Source organism: Mastigoproctus giganteus, chromosome 4 (genome assembly GCF_048544385.1).
Source record: "Mastigoproctus giganteus isolate SK-2022 chromosome 4, ASM4854438v1, whole genome shotgun sequence".
Classification (NCBI taxonomy): Eukaryota; Metazoa; Arthropoda; class Arachnida; order Uropygi; family Thelyphonidae; genus Mastigoproctus; species Mastigoproctus giganteus.
In genome coordinates this window covers 195196341-195214087 of record NC_143578.1, presented here as the reverse complement: position 1 = coordinate 195214087, position 17747 = coordinate 195196341, and the positions used below count along the sequence as shown (strand labels likewise).

Here is a 17747-nt window from a genome sequence, read left to right as displayed (position 1 = left end):
GATTGGTGAGGGGAACAAAGGGGTGCTCCTACCATGAAAGGCTTAAGTTCTGCAAATTGTAGCACCTGGAGACTGGCAACTGTGAGGTGATCTGATCGAGGTGTATAAGGCCTTGAATGGGTTGAGCTGATGGGATTCTTCATCTTGCTCAGATTAAGAACTTGTCAAAAATTCAAACTGAGGAAAGACTTGTAGAATAGATTTGCAGAAATTTGCCTTTAGCCAGTGGGTAGTTGATTGCTGGAATAAAATTCCATCTGTTGTTGTGGAAGTTGATAGCTTAAATAAAATCAAGGAAGAACTGGACAAACTTTTAGAGCGAATGGATGGGTGAATGGGTTTTTATATTTTTTATTTTTTTGGCTGATGCTGCATAAGCTTGCTTTCTTGCATCGCACACCTCAGCTAATGCTAAAAGATACAATTGCAGACAGTGATTTGCTGTCGTACATGTTCCACTTGAAGAAACTGAAGGCAGAATTTAATGCCCGATTTCAGAATATTCGTGATATGATGGTACCCGAATGGTTCTACCAACATTTGAATTTATTTTACAAGAAGAATTGATTCAAATGATAACGTGGCAGGACTGGAAGTCTAGGAGAAGAAATCCACTCTCCCAAAGCTAAAAAGAGCAGTGATGGAAAACACAACAGTCCAGCTGCGGATCTACTAATCCAGATCTAGATAGGCATGACCCAGATCATGATTTAAACCTATCTCATGCCAAGAGACAAAAAAAAGAAGGGACAGATTATTCTGCTCCGCTCTTTTTAATATTGCATTCCTCCACAGACCAACCACTGAGTAAGTTATCTCCATTTTTTATTCAGAAATGCCTCAAATGTGGCTGACCCTCCAAAAATGGTTCGACGATTAAGATCTGGAGATTTATTAGTGGAGATGAATGAATATAGACATGCAGAGAGACTCATGAAAATTTCTACCTTTGGTGGAATTTCCACAAAGGTTACCCCACATGCCACCTTGAACTCCTCTAAAGGGGTAATATCAGAATGGGATCTCCTAAATGTATCGGAAGATGAACTTGTCCATGAATTAAACAACCAAAATGTAATCCACGCCAAAAGAATTTTGATCAAAAGAGATGGAGAGCTTGTCCCTACTCGGACAGTCATACTGACGTTTAAAACACCAATTCTCCCCACAACTATAAAGGCTGGATACCCCCAGATGTCATGTTCGACCATACATTCCCAATACGGTACGGTGCTTCAAGTGCCAAAAATTTGGTCATTCGCAAACTGTATGCAGAGGTGTAGTCATTTGTGCTGCTTGTGGTTCTAAAGAACACACACACATACCGATTGTAACAAGGAAATTCAAAACTGTCCTAATTGCCATGGAAATCATTCTGCCTTCTCTAAGGACTGCGATCAACGGAAACGAGAGAAGAATATTCAGAAATATAAAAAAGAGCATAAGGTGTCATATCAAGAGGCAAAAAAACAATTTACAATTCCTGTTAAATCATCTACCTATGCGTCAATTACTCAACGACTACGCTCAGTATCAACTCAAACTGACTGCTCAGTCCCTCCAAATATCTCTATATCTGGTTGGGCTAAATCAGTACTTTCATCATCAAAGGAACACTCTCCCTCCAGATATGTAGCTCAAGAAGTAAATACACCAGTAACAGTACCTCCAGATAAGAATCCCAAACAGCAACAGAAAAAACAAATCAAGAGCTCTGAAAGAAGTGATAAATGCAAACTCAGATCTGATACCATGGACATCAATGAAAAAGCAGGCGAAGATGATACAATCCTTGAAATTCATCTAGAAGATGACATCGACACAGGCAGACCAGTTTTCTCAAAGAAGGAAAAAGGGAAAAATAGACAGGCGTAAGCAGACTACTTCACGGATGTTAACAGACACCAGTTAAAACCAGACAATGAGTACAGTTATTCAGTGGAATTGCCGTGGGCTCCGTGCTAACATAGATGACTTTTACGATCTATTAAGTAAATATAAGCCTGTTGCAGTATGCATTCAAGAAACCAATCTCACAAATACAGTATCTATGACAATTAAGCATTATACTATATATAGAAAAGATAGAAGTTTCTCTAATTCAGCTCATGGAGGAGTAGCAGTCATAGTGAACTCTGTAGTTCCCTGTAGACCTATCCCCATGCAAACATCTTTAGAGGCAATTGCAGTTTGTGTCACCATTGGTATAACAGTAACATTAGTTTCACTGTATATATCGCCAAACCATACCTACAGCCTTGATGATTTAGATGATATAGTAAAGCAAATACCTGTTCCCTTTTGTATTATGGCCATCACCCCCTTATGGGGTTCCCAACATCTTGACTCTAGAGGATAGATAATAGAAAAAATTTTAGATAAACATAATCTAACTATTCTAAACATTGGTGATAACACACACGTACACTCTTCATCTGGTTCAAGTTCAGCTATTGATCTTTCAATATGCTCCCCAGCAATATTTCTTATCATAGACTGGACTGTTACTGATAACCCTTGTGGTAGTGATCACTTTCCTATCATCTGTACTTTCACCTCACGTTCTCCTCCCCAGAGAGATATTAGGACAACCTGGAAATTTGAAAAGGCTAACTGGACTAAATACCAGGAAATAGCTTGAATAGATACTTCTGTCATTACAACCCTCACAATTGATTCTGCAGTCAGGTATACTACACGAAAAATAATGAAAGCATCTGAGGCTGCTATTCCAAAATCTTCATCCAAAAATGTGGTGGAATGAAGCATGCAACAATGCTAAAAAAGAAAGGAATAAGTACTGGAATCTGTTTCGAAAATATCCAACCACAGCCAACCTCCTACAGTTTAAGAGAGCCAGAGCTAAAGCTCTTCATATAAGACGAGAGATAAAAAAGAAGCATGGGCACATTACACTTCCACCATAAACAGATCCACAGATACTTCTTTAATCTGGAAAAAAATCAAACGAATTAATGGCAAATACTCGCAAACAACTTCTCCTATTCTACTTGTAAGAGGGAAGGAAATTTCTGAACCTGTAGAGATTGCCAATGCCTTAGGTACTTCATTTGAAACACTTTCAGCTGTTGCCACATATGAACCAGCATTTCAATTGGTAAAATCCCAGACAGAAAAATACAAACTAAAATTTAATACAGCAGTCCCATATTCATATAACCTACCTCTGACCATGATTGAATTGCGCAGTGCACTTTCCCGATTAAAGAACAGTGCTCCAGGCCCCGATGGAATTTTTTACACCATGATCTGTCATTTAAGTGAGGATTCATTAACTGCCCTATTACAACTGTGTAACAGAATTTTTCTAGAGGAGTATTACCCTGCTAGTTGGTGCCATTCTTATGTGCTAGCTTTTCCGAAACCAGGAAAAGACCACACAGATCCCAGAAATTACCGCCCTATTTCTATAACCAGTTGTCTGGGAAAAACATTGGAAAAAATAGTTAACGCAAGACTGACATGGTTTCTAGAAACAGAAAACATTCTAAATCCAAACCAGCATGGCTTCCGGAGAAGAAGATCTACACTTGATCTCATTATCAAAGCAGAAACAAATATCTGGAACGCTTTCCTCAGAAATGAGCACCTAGTCATGATATGCGTTGACATAGAGAAAGCCTTCGATACAACTTGGCGATATGGGATTCTTCAGGACTTACATAAATGTGGACTTCGAGGTCATCTGCCGATATTCATTAAGAACTTTCTAGGCAATAGATCGTTTCAGATCCGATTCCATTCATCGTTGTCTCGAGCATATGTACAAGAAGAGAGAGTTCGCTAAGGTTCAGTGTTGAGTGCCACACTCTTTGCCATTAGGATTGATGCCATAACTAAGTCTACCTAATACACTTGCTGCATACCTATACGCTGACGATCTTGCCATCTCAGGTCACTCTCAAAATATGCGACTAATTGAAAGACAACTACAAGGTACCATTAACAAAATAGTCTCTTGGGCCAAAAACAACGGATATCGACTTTCTAAACCAAAAACAACTGCCGTACACTTCTGTCGCAAACGTTCTTTACATCCCGATCCAGACCTACAGTTAGATTCTCATCGTATTACTTTCCAGCCTAGTATTAGATTCCTTGGTGTAATATTTGATAAAAAATTAAACTTCCTGGAACATATAAAACATATTCGTACTAGTTGTCTTAGAAAACTAAATCTTCTCAGAATAATTTCTTCTATGTCATGGGGCGCAGATCGCTACGTGTTGCTACAGCTATATCGCTCGCTGATTAGATCCAGGTTTTTTTGTACCAGCGGATGACTAGGGAAGAATTTACACTGTAGAGCATTAACAGCACTTAACGAGTCCATATATACGATGGATTTGGTATACAAGTCTTCTTTGATATTCTCCTGCATATGACTCGGCCAGACCAAGTGCACTGAAATGGCTCGATCCCGTACATCATAGTGCCCTACGAGTTTGCACTGGGGGCTTTTTGTACTTCACCAATCTTAAGCCTATATACCGAAGCCTATGATGGAGTAAACTTTATGAAAGTAAACCACAGCTCAATAAACCATCTGGCATTAGGCTTCAAGCTCTTATCACAAGCTGGGACCTGAATTTTACTAACATACTTCAGGATACTAGCATGGAAACCCAGCCATGGCAAATGCCCTCGATACATATTGATAGACACTTTCAGCAATAGGGAAAGAATAACCTTCCAGATTCCAACATTAGGCAAATTCGTATGACCCACTCCTCTGAGTTTAGCACTTCCATTCAAATATATACAGATGGATCCAAAATTGCTAGTAAAGTTGGTACTGCTGTAGTATTACCAAATGTCACCATCTCCAGACAGCTTCTGTCTGAATGCAGTACTTATACCTCAGAATTATACGGTATTGTTCTAGCCCTAGAGAATATCAAAGAAGACTCATATATCAAATCCATCATATATATGGACTCGTTAAGTGCTGTTAATGCTCTACACTGTAAATTCTTCCCTAGTCATCTGCTGGTAGAAAAAAATTTGGGCACAGCTACTAGAACTTCACGGACATGGACAGCTAGTAATATTTTGTTGGATCCCTGGACACGCTGGAATACCAGGAAACGAGCAAGCAGATTTAGCTGCTAAATGTGCTACAAATGTGATACCCTCTAATTTCAGGACTCCTAATATTGACTATAAATCCATTATCAAACAGATGTATAAACAACAGTGGACACACATGTGGCAAGATCAAGCAAATAATAAACTTCTTGAAATCAAGAGAGAACCCAAGCAATGGCAATCCAGTCTGAGATGAAACAGAAAGGAAGAAACCATCCTAGCCAGATTACGCATTGGTCATACATTCCTCACTCATAGCTACCTACTAACAAATGATGATCCTCCACAATGTAGTAACTGCTTGAGCTCATTAACAGTAAAACATATCATCCTGGAATGCCCGCTATATCTGAAAGAACGGAAAACTGCTTTCTTCTCTCATTTTCATAACTCCAGCCAGTTATCATTACAATGTGTTCTAGGAGATCGTGAGGATATGGATGACATTTTTCTCTTTTTAAAATTGATAAATAAATATCACAATATATGAGTCATATCACGCGTAAGACAAACTAAGAAGATATTAGACAGTAATCAGTGCATTATAGCCTAAGTTGCAGATGCACCAACAAATTTAACAACAACAACAATTCAAATGATAGAAGATTTGTAGGTGATATCTGTATTCCAAACTGAAGGGTATGCCTCCTTTTTGAATAATGAAAATACACAAAATAAATGTCTTAAATTACAAGCTATGGCAGTTTAACTCTCCACAGTTCTTATTTAGTAGAAGTTGGATTCTTCCATATTGATAATTTACTGTGAAAAATAAGAAACAAGCTGAACATATCAATACATGGGAACCTAAGGATCAAATTAAGTAATTAATTTAGACCAGATACCATACAGCTTATTGCAAGCCATCAGCCACAACTGTCTCATTAACAATTAATGCTAATGATTAAAATGGATATGTAACAGTTGTGATTTTTATTTAAAATAAAATGGCAGAGATGAACCAAATATTATTTACTGGTTTTTTGTTACTAAAGTAATCACAAACTGATTGTCACTTAGCGATGTATTATAATTATTTTATATTTTTTAATAAATACTTAATTAGGACTTTGAGGTTGTTACAGGCATTCTCTCAGGTATGCCAAGCTAGGCTTGCTACCTGGGAGTCTAAAAACATTGATAGAGCTGATATTTGGTTGACACTCAAGTCAAGTGGACTTAATTTCTGCCAAGTCTGGTTGGCCCGCGAAATCCAAATCCTCAACTTGTACTTTCACAATGATGGGACTATTAGTTACCCATTGTATAACTCCCACGTGCCAGTCCTGAAATACGGCACCTAGTATACTGGAGGTGACCACCCAGGCCACTCTCAACCCCTGCTTGTGAACCAATGCAAGTATGGGTCAGAATGTGGTGCCAGCACCATCACACAGAGCAATGCTCTGGAAGCCCCCCCCATCTCTTCCCTCATGCAGCTGTTGTTGTTATTATTATGGGAGTTTCTGGTGCAAGGACTACTTAGGCCACATTGCACCCCACCATGCAGTATGATTGATGTCTTCTGAAGTTATGACAATCATGGCTAGATCTAATCTTCCTTATATTTTGAGGGTACAGCTCTAAAGTGGTTGTGTTTGCACACTGGCCGCTAGGTAATCCACCAGATTGAACCTATTAGTAACTCTCTAGGTTTCTGGATCAGCTAGTGTATAATCTCGCTGCTTCTACTCTTCTAGATATTGACTGGAGGGAGTCTGAGTAGTGTGTAAGTGGGGGGCATTGTCGAGGCCATGTTATAGTAAGGAGCTGGGTATATTTTTGCAATGTGTATGCCACATCCAAAAATTTCATTACTTCATACAGCATGTCCTCCCACCTTTTTAGTATATCACGAATTGTCAAACTAAAGAACAAACTTATCTGCAAGAAGATCAAAGATCTAAACCTCCAAAAACCCTTCCTTTTTTGTTCATTTTACAGATATATGTGGTCTCAGTTCCAATCTCAGTGATATCCATTTTCGCTTACAGTCTGCCAAACCACATATACTTTTTCTGATAGAATCGCAGTTATCCACATTGATTCTATCACTGCTCATCTCAGTTGTCTGAATTATTTGCTGTATGATTCTTTTTGCTTCACTTGTGCATATGTCCATTCCCATGTTCCCTGTTAGAGACTTAGTAATTTGGAATCTCCTCTTTTCGATCTTCTCTGGCTTTACCACATTCTCTCAAATTCATCTCCCAACTCGATTAATCACTTTGAACTCTTTGACTTCCTCTCTTTGAAACTTGACTTTCTCCAGTCCAACTTTCCTAACAGTGAGGTAATTTTCCTTGGTGATTTTAATGTTCATAACTCCAGCTGCCTACTGTTTTCTAGTCATATGGACCCAGCTGGTTGAGATGCTGAGGCTTTTACAATTAGTAGTAGTAGTAATGACAAATGATGCAAGAAAGCAAAAACATACACGCACACAGTTCACCCATCTGTTTCCTCCAAGAATTTGTCTAGTTCTCCCTTGAATTTATTCAACCCATTCACTTCCACAACAGTTGGAAACCTGTTCCAACAATCAGCTACCCGCTGGCTGAAGGTAAACTTCTGTACATCTCTCTCCTGCAAACAACCTTTCCGCAACTTGAATTTATGCCCCCTCATATGTGTGTAGTCACAGCAAATGAAAGCATACCATTAACATTCAGCTTACTCAGTCCATTCAAGATTTTTAAGCACCTCAATCAGATCATCTTTCAGGTGCCTAGTCTCCAGATGCTGCAAATTCTTTGTGCTCCTCTAAGAGCACCCTTTTGTTTCCTTCACCATTCTGGTTGTCCTTTTCTGCACCCATTACAGCAGATCTACATCCTTCCTAAAGTGAGGCCTTCAGACCTGTATACAGTACTGAAGATGTGGCCTAACCATGGTCTTATACAAAGGATAATCATCTCCTTATCCCTGCTAGCAAAGTTTCTGTATATCATTGCCAAAACCTCGTGAGTTGTCCTGGCAGCATGTCTGCAATGCTCAGAGAATTTCATGTCTGACTGCACAATTACTCCCAGGTATTTTTCATTTTCCACTACCTTGAGTAGTAGTACCACACAGTTGATAAGTTACTCTGAGGTTACTGTTACCCATGTGCAGTTCCTTACATTTGTTGGTGTTAAACTTCAATTGCCATTTCTCAGCCCATTGACTCAGTTTTCCTAGATCTTGTATCAACAGTCATCAATAGCCTGATGATTGTTGTTAATCACCCTGCCAACCTTTGTGTCATTTGTAAACTTAGACATTAAGCCTGATATACCTTCATCAATATCATTGATAAATATTGAAAACAACAATAGCTCCAGCACTGAACCCTGGGGAACTCCACTAATAGCATTAGTCCATGAAGAGCAGCACTCATTGATAACCACTCTCTGTTTTGTTCCACTTAATCATCCCTTTTTCCATAGCGTAACTTGCCCTTAATGCCACATTGCTCCAGTTTGTATAACAGTCTTTTATGTGCAAAAGTATAAAAAATCTTCCTGAAATCCAAGTATATGATGTAAAGATTATTTTTTGCATCCATTTCCTTGGTCACTATCATAGTAAACTATCAGATTGGTTATACTGCAATCTGTGCCGTGATTGCAGTATAATTGCATGCCTGTCCAGATGATCCTGTATTATTTCTTTAACCAGTGATTCTGTTATTTTCCCTGGAACAGACATTAAGCTAACAGGTGTGTAATTATGTGACCTTTTGGTCCCTTTTGATGAATTGGCGGTATATTTACACATGTACAGTCCATAGGGGGCATCCCCTTAATCCAAGGATGCTCTCATAAATATGTCTTAAGGGTTTGCTTACTATCTTTTCTGCATCCCTTAATATAATTGGATAGATTCCATTTGCCCCAGGTGCCTTTTTTATGTCTGTCCTCAACAATTCCTCACTTTCCTTTCAGTTATCACAAAGTCATTTAGTTCATTATTAGAGTTTGATAAACTTCTGGCATCCCCTTCCCTAAAAATTCCTCATGTGTGAATATATATGCAGAAAGCCTATTCAATTTGTTCACAACTTGAGCAGAGTCTTCAACAGTTAACCCATAGACATCAAGTGATCCAGTGTGATTCAGCCTTTTTATTATTATTATTATTATTATTATTATTATTATTATTATTATTATTGGCCATATGGTACAAGGAAGCCTAAGACTTATGCTGCACCAGCCAAAAAAAAAAAAATCCCAAGTTACCCCCTGAGAGAGAGAGAGAGAGAGAGAGAGAGAGAGAGAGAGAGAGAGAGAGAGAGAGAGAGAGAGAGAGAGAGAAGTAGAAAGGAATCACCAAGAAAGAGAAGAATGATGATATCCAGCTCAGGACCCTGGGTTTGCCAAGCCCATACTCACCAGATGTGAACCCCCGGGGTTTTCCTTCTACTGTTATTATAAGCATTAAATTAATAAGTATTTAATAGCCTCGCGGCTCTTATACTTATTAATTTAATATAACATTTGGCATATGTCAATCTGTCTGAATAGGTTTTACATTATAAATTAATTAAAAAATCAATAAGAGGATTACCTCAGTAATTTCTTGTAAAATGCTCCAATATCAATACTCTCTATTATACAGATGAATTTATTATAAAATTACTTAAATGTATTTTTTCTCCCGAAGGCAATTCGATGATATCCAGTATCAATAGTAATGCTCCAAACCTAACCCCCAAAAATACATTAAATCACCAACCAATACCCACGAGTGAAAAAAGTAGAAAAAAAGTGGAAAAAAAAAAAAAAAAAAAAAAATGAATATGAATGTTATGTAATTATGATACTATCCTGAAGCAGACAAAGCTTTTTGACAAAGGTCATGATCACAGACTAGTACAACACTGAATGTATAACAGAATTTAAAGGCAAGAGACTAGTTGCCTTCTTGGCACATGTGCATGAATGACCAACAGTCTGAAATGGGAAAGGGGTGATGTGCATAAATTGAGTTTTGATATAATTTTATTTCAATGGTTTCTGCTATTATTAATTTCGTAAATTATGTTGAATATTAAGAATCTTTGCTTCATTAAACAAGAAAGTATGTCCTTCATTAACTGCATGGAATGCTAATTCTGAAGCAGAAAAATGAGAAGCAAGTATAGATGCTGTATGTTGTTTAACCCTCATGTCTAATGTTCATTGTATTGAACCCTGATATGAAGAATTGCAGTTCCCTGAAACAACTTTCTCCTTGAAAAAAAAAAAGCAGTTGATCAGGAAAATTTTAATTCAGTAATCATAAAATCTAAATGAGTAGGTTTAGTCCAGTTTTTACACCAGTTTCAAAAATTTCAGGCCAAATATGACAAAAAACATTGCATACAATAAAGAGCCTAAGTCTAAAAATAAGTGAGTAGACCCCCAGTGCTTTTTAATTGAAATGCTCTGTATATCATAGTATTAGTATGTACTTATGTAAAAATATAAATGTGGCAAAAATTAAAACCTACAGTTGCTGCCAAAATACTGACACCATAAATATATCCAATGACATGTGGATTCAGCACACAAAATACATATAAGAAACTGTTAAATATATACACAAACTATTTTTGTTACACAGTGTAATTCAAAATATTTTTAAGGCAGTGATGATCTCAGTAGTTTTTGTAGGTTTTTTTTTTTTTTTTTTTTTTGATATTGTACCAAAAATGAATTTTTTTTTAAGGATATAGAAGAATTTAAAGAAGTTGCACTTCAAAGCAGTGGAAGGAAGTTGAAGGAGTCCAAAGCATCTCATCGTTTGTACAAAAGAGTTAACAAAATGATTACTAAAATGGATAAACTTGTGGATGAACTAACCAAAGAGCGTCATTCCTTACAACAGCAGATTGATGACAAAGCAAAGGAGGGAGTATCTATACAAGAGGAAAGGTAAATTTTATTTTTTAAATTAAGTATTTGTATTTATTTATAGAATCATTAATATTGTAATATACAATATCATATATCACCCTCTGTGAAAATATAGTGCTTTCACCACTTGTCACCAGGCGCCTCCGTAGCCAGGTGGGAAGGAGCAGCAGTGCGTAGCACATGCTTCTTGATTAGACCGGGGTTCGAGCCCGTCACCACCAAATACGGAGTATGCGGAAAGGTCAAGGAATGACCACCGCATATCCCGGAGCAATATGGCCTTAGTTGCTAATGCTCCTAAAAACCAAATAACAACAATAACAACCACTTGTCACTCATTTGGATGGATCTGGGCTCAAATCCCATCTAAATGATTTTTAAAAGGCCTCTTCAATTGAGGTTGTAGTTAGTTGATCTCAGGCAGAGGGAGTAGGGTTCCCCTGTGAATTAGACTTGAGTTTTTCAATCTGCATGACATGTAAATTGACTCGGAAATGTACAATTATACAGACATACAATATAGTGCATTAATATCTAAAGCTGTACTGTGGCTTTAGATATTAATGCACTGTACAAATAATAATAACAACAACATCATATCATATTTAATCCATTAGCAGTATGTGGGAATAATATGTTGTATGGATCTTTTCCACACACACACACACACACACACACACACACACACACACACACACACACACACACACACACACACACACAACCTTTAAGTTAAACTAGTGAGTGAATTTTTTTTTGGTAGTAATAAAACCTGTTTACCTGCTATTACGATCGCAAAATATATGTGATCAGAAATTGTAATGACACTGTTATTGGGTTGTTTTGGAGACAGTTAGGAACCTTTCAGATAAACTTCACTTGCTTATTTATTCATATTTTTTATGTCCCACCTTACAAGTATGTTTTCCAGAAAAAGAGCATTCTGTGTTTTTGATATCATGTGATTGCACTAGTGTTGGCACAAAAATTGATTTTTCACACAAATTCTCATGTTCACAGTACAGCCAAAAGTAAAAAAAAAAAAAAAAAAATCATTCAAAGTAACTTGTTTTACTAATTTCATTTGATTGTTGGTCTGTGTACAGTAGAATTTTTTGTAAAGAAGTTATTTATGAAACTTCCAAAAATAGATGCAATAATATAAATCATTTTATATAAATATTATATATATTTATTTATATTTTATATAAATTGTCATGTTTCTATTTAATATTTAACTTGTGGTTTAACAAGAAGGTAGAAGTGTACACATCCAATCCTTGGTTGTCATTGAAGAGGGAAGAAGTATTTTGAAAGTTTGAATAAAATAATACGATGAGGCCAATAGTCATTACGAAGGACTTTCATTAAATAATAACGTCTTCAGTTGGCAATTGAACGCAGAGAATGCGTGTTGTTTTAAAGGTTTAAGTTTATACTCTCATGATGCACTTTTTGACACGTGGGAAATTTAACTGCGAAAGGTTCCAAGCTGGTGAAAGGTTGAAGGGGAGTTTGGTGTTAATAATTTTAAGATTAGAGTGATGTCGACACCATTCAATCACAAGTGCTTCATATTGAAGAATTCTATAATTAGATTTGAGTTTAATAATGGAAATAGCAAAGTCGACGAGAGGGGTGTGATTGTGAGTTTGGGCATGAATTGTGAGTTCTGTACTGGCTTGACAAGTCAGTACAGAACTCACAATCATATTTTCAGACAGTGAAGAATGGTTCTAATTCTATTTGGAAGACACTGAATGCTAATACAGTGCTGCTCAAAAAAATTGTCACTTCATTTTTTATGTTGTTTGTCCTTATATACTTGCAGCTAATCTTTTAGAAATGGCTGAAAGAACATAAATAAGGAATACCAATACACATACGAAACTATTAACAGCTGAAAAATCTACTTTCATTGGTTAAATTACAATGAAATAAATACTTTTCTCCAAAATAACAGCATGTTACTTATGGTTCATATAATAACAAAAATTCTATGAAATCAGTGAATTTTTTAAAATTACTTTGCTCATTGTAGGACGACAGGCAGTTATATAATCAGAAAACGTAACAAAGTGTGTACTAATATTTCTTTGGCCCACCCCCTGCTTTGATGACTGCTGCTGCATGTCATTGCGGCGTTGACTGGATAAGATTCTAAATTTATTCCTGGGACATCTCATGGTACCAAACACAAATTAATGTCTCCTGCAGCTCCCTAAGTGTTTGTAGTTTGTTTTGCATTACTGAGACACCCATTTTGTTCCAACAAGTTTCAATTGGATTGAGGTCTGGACTGCATCCAGGTCATGTTATTGTGCAAATTGATTTATCCTTCAACGTTACTTCATCTGTGTACAGTAAAAACAGCAAAATAAATTACATTTGTTTAAGCAAGAGTGCGGCATTCCATAAATTTAAAACTTTTGTTAATTTTATGAACTAGTAGTTATGGTTTGGCTTTGTGACATGGAGCAGAGTCATTCTGAAAAATGCAATTGGCAACGTCACCATAGTGATCTCTAATTGAGGGAAGTAATTTTGTCTCAAGAATGTCCTTGTACACCTCGGCATTCATTGTACCCTTCTTCAAACGCCTCCATAGCCAGGTGGGCAGGAGCAGCAGTGCATAGCAAACGCTTCTTGATTAGACTGGGGTTCGCGCCCATGACCACCAAATACGGAGGATGCGGAAAGGTCAGGGAATGACCACTGCATATCCCTGGAGCAATATGGCCTTAGTTGCTAATGCTTCTAAAAACCAAATAACAACAACAAAAACTGTACCCTTCACAAATTGAAGAAGACCAGCTCCTCTATGTGAAATACAGCCCCAGAGGCAATACAGTCAGGATGAAATTCTCCTCCTCCTCTTCATCTAGCAGTCTGCTGGCCGTCCAAACCATACAAGTTCAATCTTGATTTAGCTGAAATTTTTTTTTTTTTGAAATTTTACTAGTGCATTAGCAGCAGTGACTATTATGCACATTTGATTTAGCTTAAATTATAGGAGGAAACCTCATACCTTTTTTAGTACGGCTGTGATTCTCTCAACACTCAATCGCGAATAATTATAATATGAACCTATCCCATGCGCATAGTCATAAACAACCCAATTAAAATAGCTATTAATCAAAAATCATCATGCCTTCAATTCTCATATCACGCCAAGCGAATCGGAAAGACGGCAACCACCAATCCCCAAAAAACCAACCAACATTGCATGTCACCATGAGAATTGAAAAACAATTGTCAAAAATATCTAAAAACCACGAAACTAATAAATATCTATTAATTCACACACAATTTAAACTTTAAAACCGTTATTATAACTTCTTTTAAGAGACCAACTTATTTGGTTTGTTGCCATGTTCACAAGAAGTACAAAAGTGATTCGCGAATGATATCCCCTCCCCCCTGTTTTATATAAAAATTTATTGAAACCTAACACGAGATTAATTAATTATAGACCAATGTATGAATTACTATTAATACATGCGCATAAGCGTCCACAAGTCTGAAATATTATAAGGTCTGCGTATATTAATAGAGTCAACATTTAATCTCATTTCTATTGTTTCAGCAATTAATAATTTAAAATATTCCCGCTGTTTATTAAGAACTTTTGATTCATTAAAAATAACACATGTCCATCAGTGATTGCATGAAACTCAAGCTCAAAAGCACCTGTCCTACCTGCCCTAACTGATGCCACATGCTGCTGTATCCTTACCGAAAGTAAATTTTGGGTCGAGCCAATATAAGCAGAATTGCACCCACCACAGGAAATATTGTGAACTTCCATGGTAGGAACCACATACACCCTATGTTTCAAGATGGCATGGAGCTTACTTGTGGGTTGTGCAACAATCTTAAATTCAGTGTTCTTAAATATGTTAATAAATTGTCTATACCAATGCTGTGTATACGGAACTTTAATAAAATGTTTATGATCTGCCCTGTCATTTGTTGTACCTATCTCCAATTTATATTTCACCTGTTGACTAATCTGCATGATGGTACCTAATGAATAACCCCTATTTAAAAATCTTTTTGTCAGTTCTGTAAGCTCATCCAATACGGATTCTTGAGTAGAGCCGTATCTATATGCATTATGAAACTGATTAAAAATAATGCTCCTTTTATATGAGAAAGGATGGTACTTCAAATGGTGCAAAAATTTCCCAGTATTCGTTGGCTTCCTATAAATTTTAAAAAATATGTTTTCATTAAGCCTGGTTAAAGTAAAATTTAGAAAATTTATGGATTTTTACTGCGGGATTTCCATTTCTAGAGTGAACTTAAGTCGAGTATGAATGTTATTAAATATATAGGTTTTTTTCTTGTTTTGCACTAATTTAAGCCTTTTTCTTACATTTTCTGTTAAGTTATATAGATTCCCCCCCCCCCACACACACACACACACATACATACACATCCATCTTCTTTCCCACACCAGGGAGGAATGCAGTGGTGTGTGGTGTATTTACTGTACCAAATATCTAATAATTAAGATTATAAGTGACTAAAGACTAAAGGTTAGTAAATACTTAAATTAATATGTGATTTGCACCCTTTCATACACAGATATGCTCTCATTTATTCTGCTGGCATTTGTCTTATTTATTCAGTTCTTTCTCACTGCCCTGCTTGCCCAGGCACTTCAACTTACTAATACTTTGCATTATATTTTGTATAATATAATGTTCTATATTAAAACTTTATTGCTTTGTACAGTATTTTGTTTACTTACCATATTCTTTTACTTTAAAATATTGTTTCATTAATTTAATATAAAAACCAATTTAGTTAAAATTTTATTATTTAGTAACTAAACAAAAACTGGTACGTTAAAGATAGCTTCCGGTTAATCCGGACTTTCACTAATCCGGATCAAGTGTCCCTTTAAGTCTGGATTAATGGGACTTTACTGTATATGATAACACAGTTACTTTCCTAGTGCATTGTTTGAGCTTGGACATTTGTTCATCAGCTCTTCTTAGTAATTGTGATACTGTGTGTATTACAGTTGTCTGCAACATTTTATAGAAAAATACCTTTAATATTGTTAAAATATATGTAAATTATTTTTCTCTTATACCTTAAGATCCTTTACAGCCATATGAGATAATTCAAAACACACAACTTAAAACTTGAATAAATACTGTTTTCAGATCAAGGTTTATCTTTGTTCAAAATTAAAGCAAGGGAAAAAAATAACAGTTTTAGATTTTCTTTGCTTTGCACTGCTTTCTACTGTAACACAGTTTCTTCATCTGAATTAATTTTCTAAAAGAAGTCCTATCAGTATGAGTATGTTTATAATTATATTTATTCACTTAAATTGAATTCTTTTAAAATATATATATTTTTAAATTCAAATTATCTTTTGTATATATCCACAGGGATAATATAATTAGTATCAATGAGCTTGTTTTAGCCATTAGAAGAATTCAGAAAGTATCTGATGACACAAGGCTTCAACGAATTGTTGATGTATTAGAGCGTATGGACGTTGACCATGATGGAGCTGTTGAGGTTGAGCATGTTCTAAAGGTGAGCTGTAGTATTTTCTGGCTGTTCAGAACCAGAATTAATAACTTCATGCAGTAGGTACTATATTATTTTATTCTCCATGATTTATTAATAAGAAGGAAAACCTTACCAGTATGTAAGATTAAATGTATAAGTAAATCTAATATGGTTGGTAAAGAGCATATGTACCAATATGCTCTTTACTAACTATAAACATATCATTATAATTAAACACATCATTGCATGAAGGAGTTTACTTATGCATGGGTTAATGCACATGCATCATTTCTACTACCAAGGTAGTAGTTTTAATGCATCATTTAATTATATCTCATATTGTGAATACCTTCACAATGAGTTGCCATGGTATTGCACTACCTCGAATAACTCCACCCACCAAAGATATGCCAAAAAGCCTTGAAATGATGCCATCTGGGTGGTGGTATCCGCTGAGAATAAGTAACAATAGTCTTCTTCACAGATGAATCGTTACTAATTTGAGGTAGTTCAATACTATGGCAACTTATTGTGAAGCTATTCACAATATGAGATAAAATTAAACGATGCATTAAAAAACCGGCCTTGGTAGTAGAAATAATGTGTGCATTAACCCACGCATAAGTAAACTCCTTCATACTCTAAGGCTTTAGCCAAGAAATGTCTTTTAGATGTCTTTGCATATTTAAAGTATTGCATTTAACACAGACTGGCTAACAATTCAAACATTACCAACTTTGCCCTGGAGGTCTCCCAAGGAGACCTCCATGGCTAGGTTGTAATGTTTGGATATATATAAAACACCTTACTGTACAAGTTATACCTTGCCTGTGTTACCTAACATAAAAAAAAATTAAAAATTCACATGAAATGCATTACTTTAGTGAACTGCAAAGTGTTTAATTGTAATAATAGTATAAGGTTACTTTAGCGTAAAGCTTCTCTTTTGTACATAGCCACAAAAAAAGTCAAGTTAAACATTTTCTATAAATGTTTCAGCCATCTCATATTGTGAAGAAAATTGCTGTACTGTAAATTGTCTCACGGTTCTGCTATAAATAAACAGCATCAAAGGAGAAGTATATTGCCATTTATTTGTAATTTATGCTGTTTACCCAGATGGCCATTTAAGGATTTATTGTCCTTTCAACAATGAGAACTAGGCATCCCTTCAATGCACTATAAATAAACAGCACTTCACATATACCCAGCAATGAGAAGTAC

At 36.0% G+C, this 17747-nt stretch overlaps 1 protein-coding gene across 3 annotated transcripts in view; it reads left to right on the top strand.

Annotated features, from left to right (window-relative positions):
* Letm1 (Leucine zipper and EF-hand containing transmembrane protein 1) overlaps positions 1-17747 on the top strand; it is a 163941-nt gene that overhangs the window by 127994 nt on the left and 18200 nt on the right. For all 3 annotated transcript variants that reach the window (XM_090371114.1, XM_090371115.1, XM_090371116.1), the window contains 2 exons: positions 10801-11006; positions 16397-16547. In XM_090371114.1, coding sequence (XP_090227240.1) covers positions 10801-11006; positions 16397-16547 — 357 coding nt within the window. The remainder of the gene's footprint in view (positions 1-10800; positions 11007-16396; positions 16548-17747) is intronic.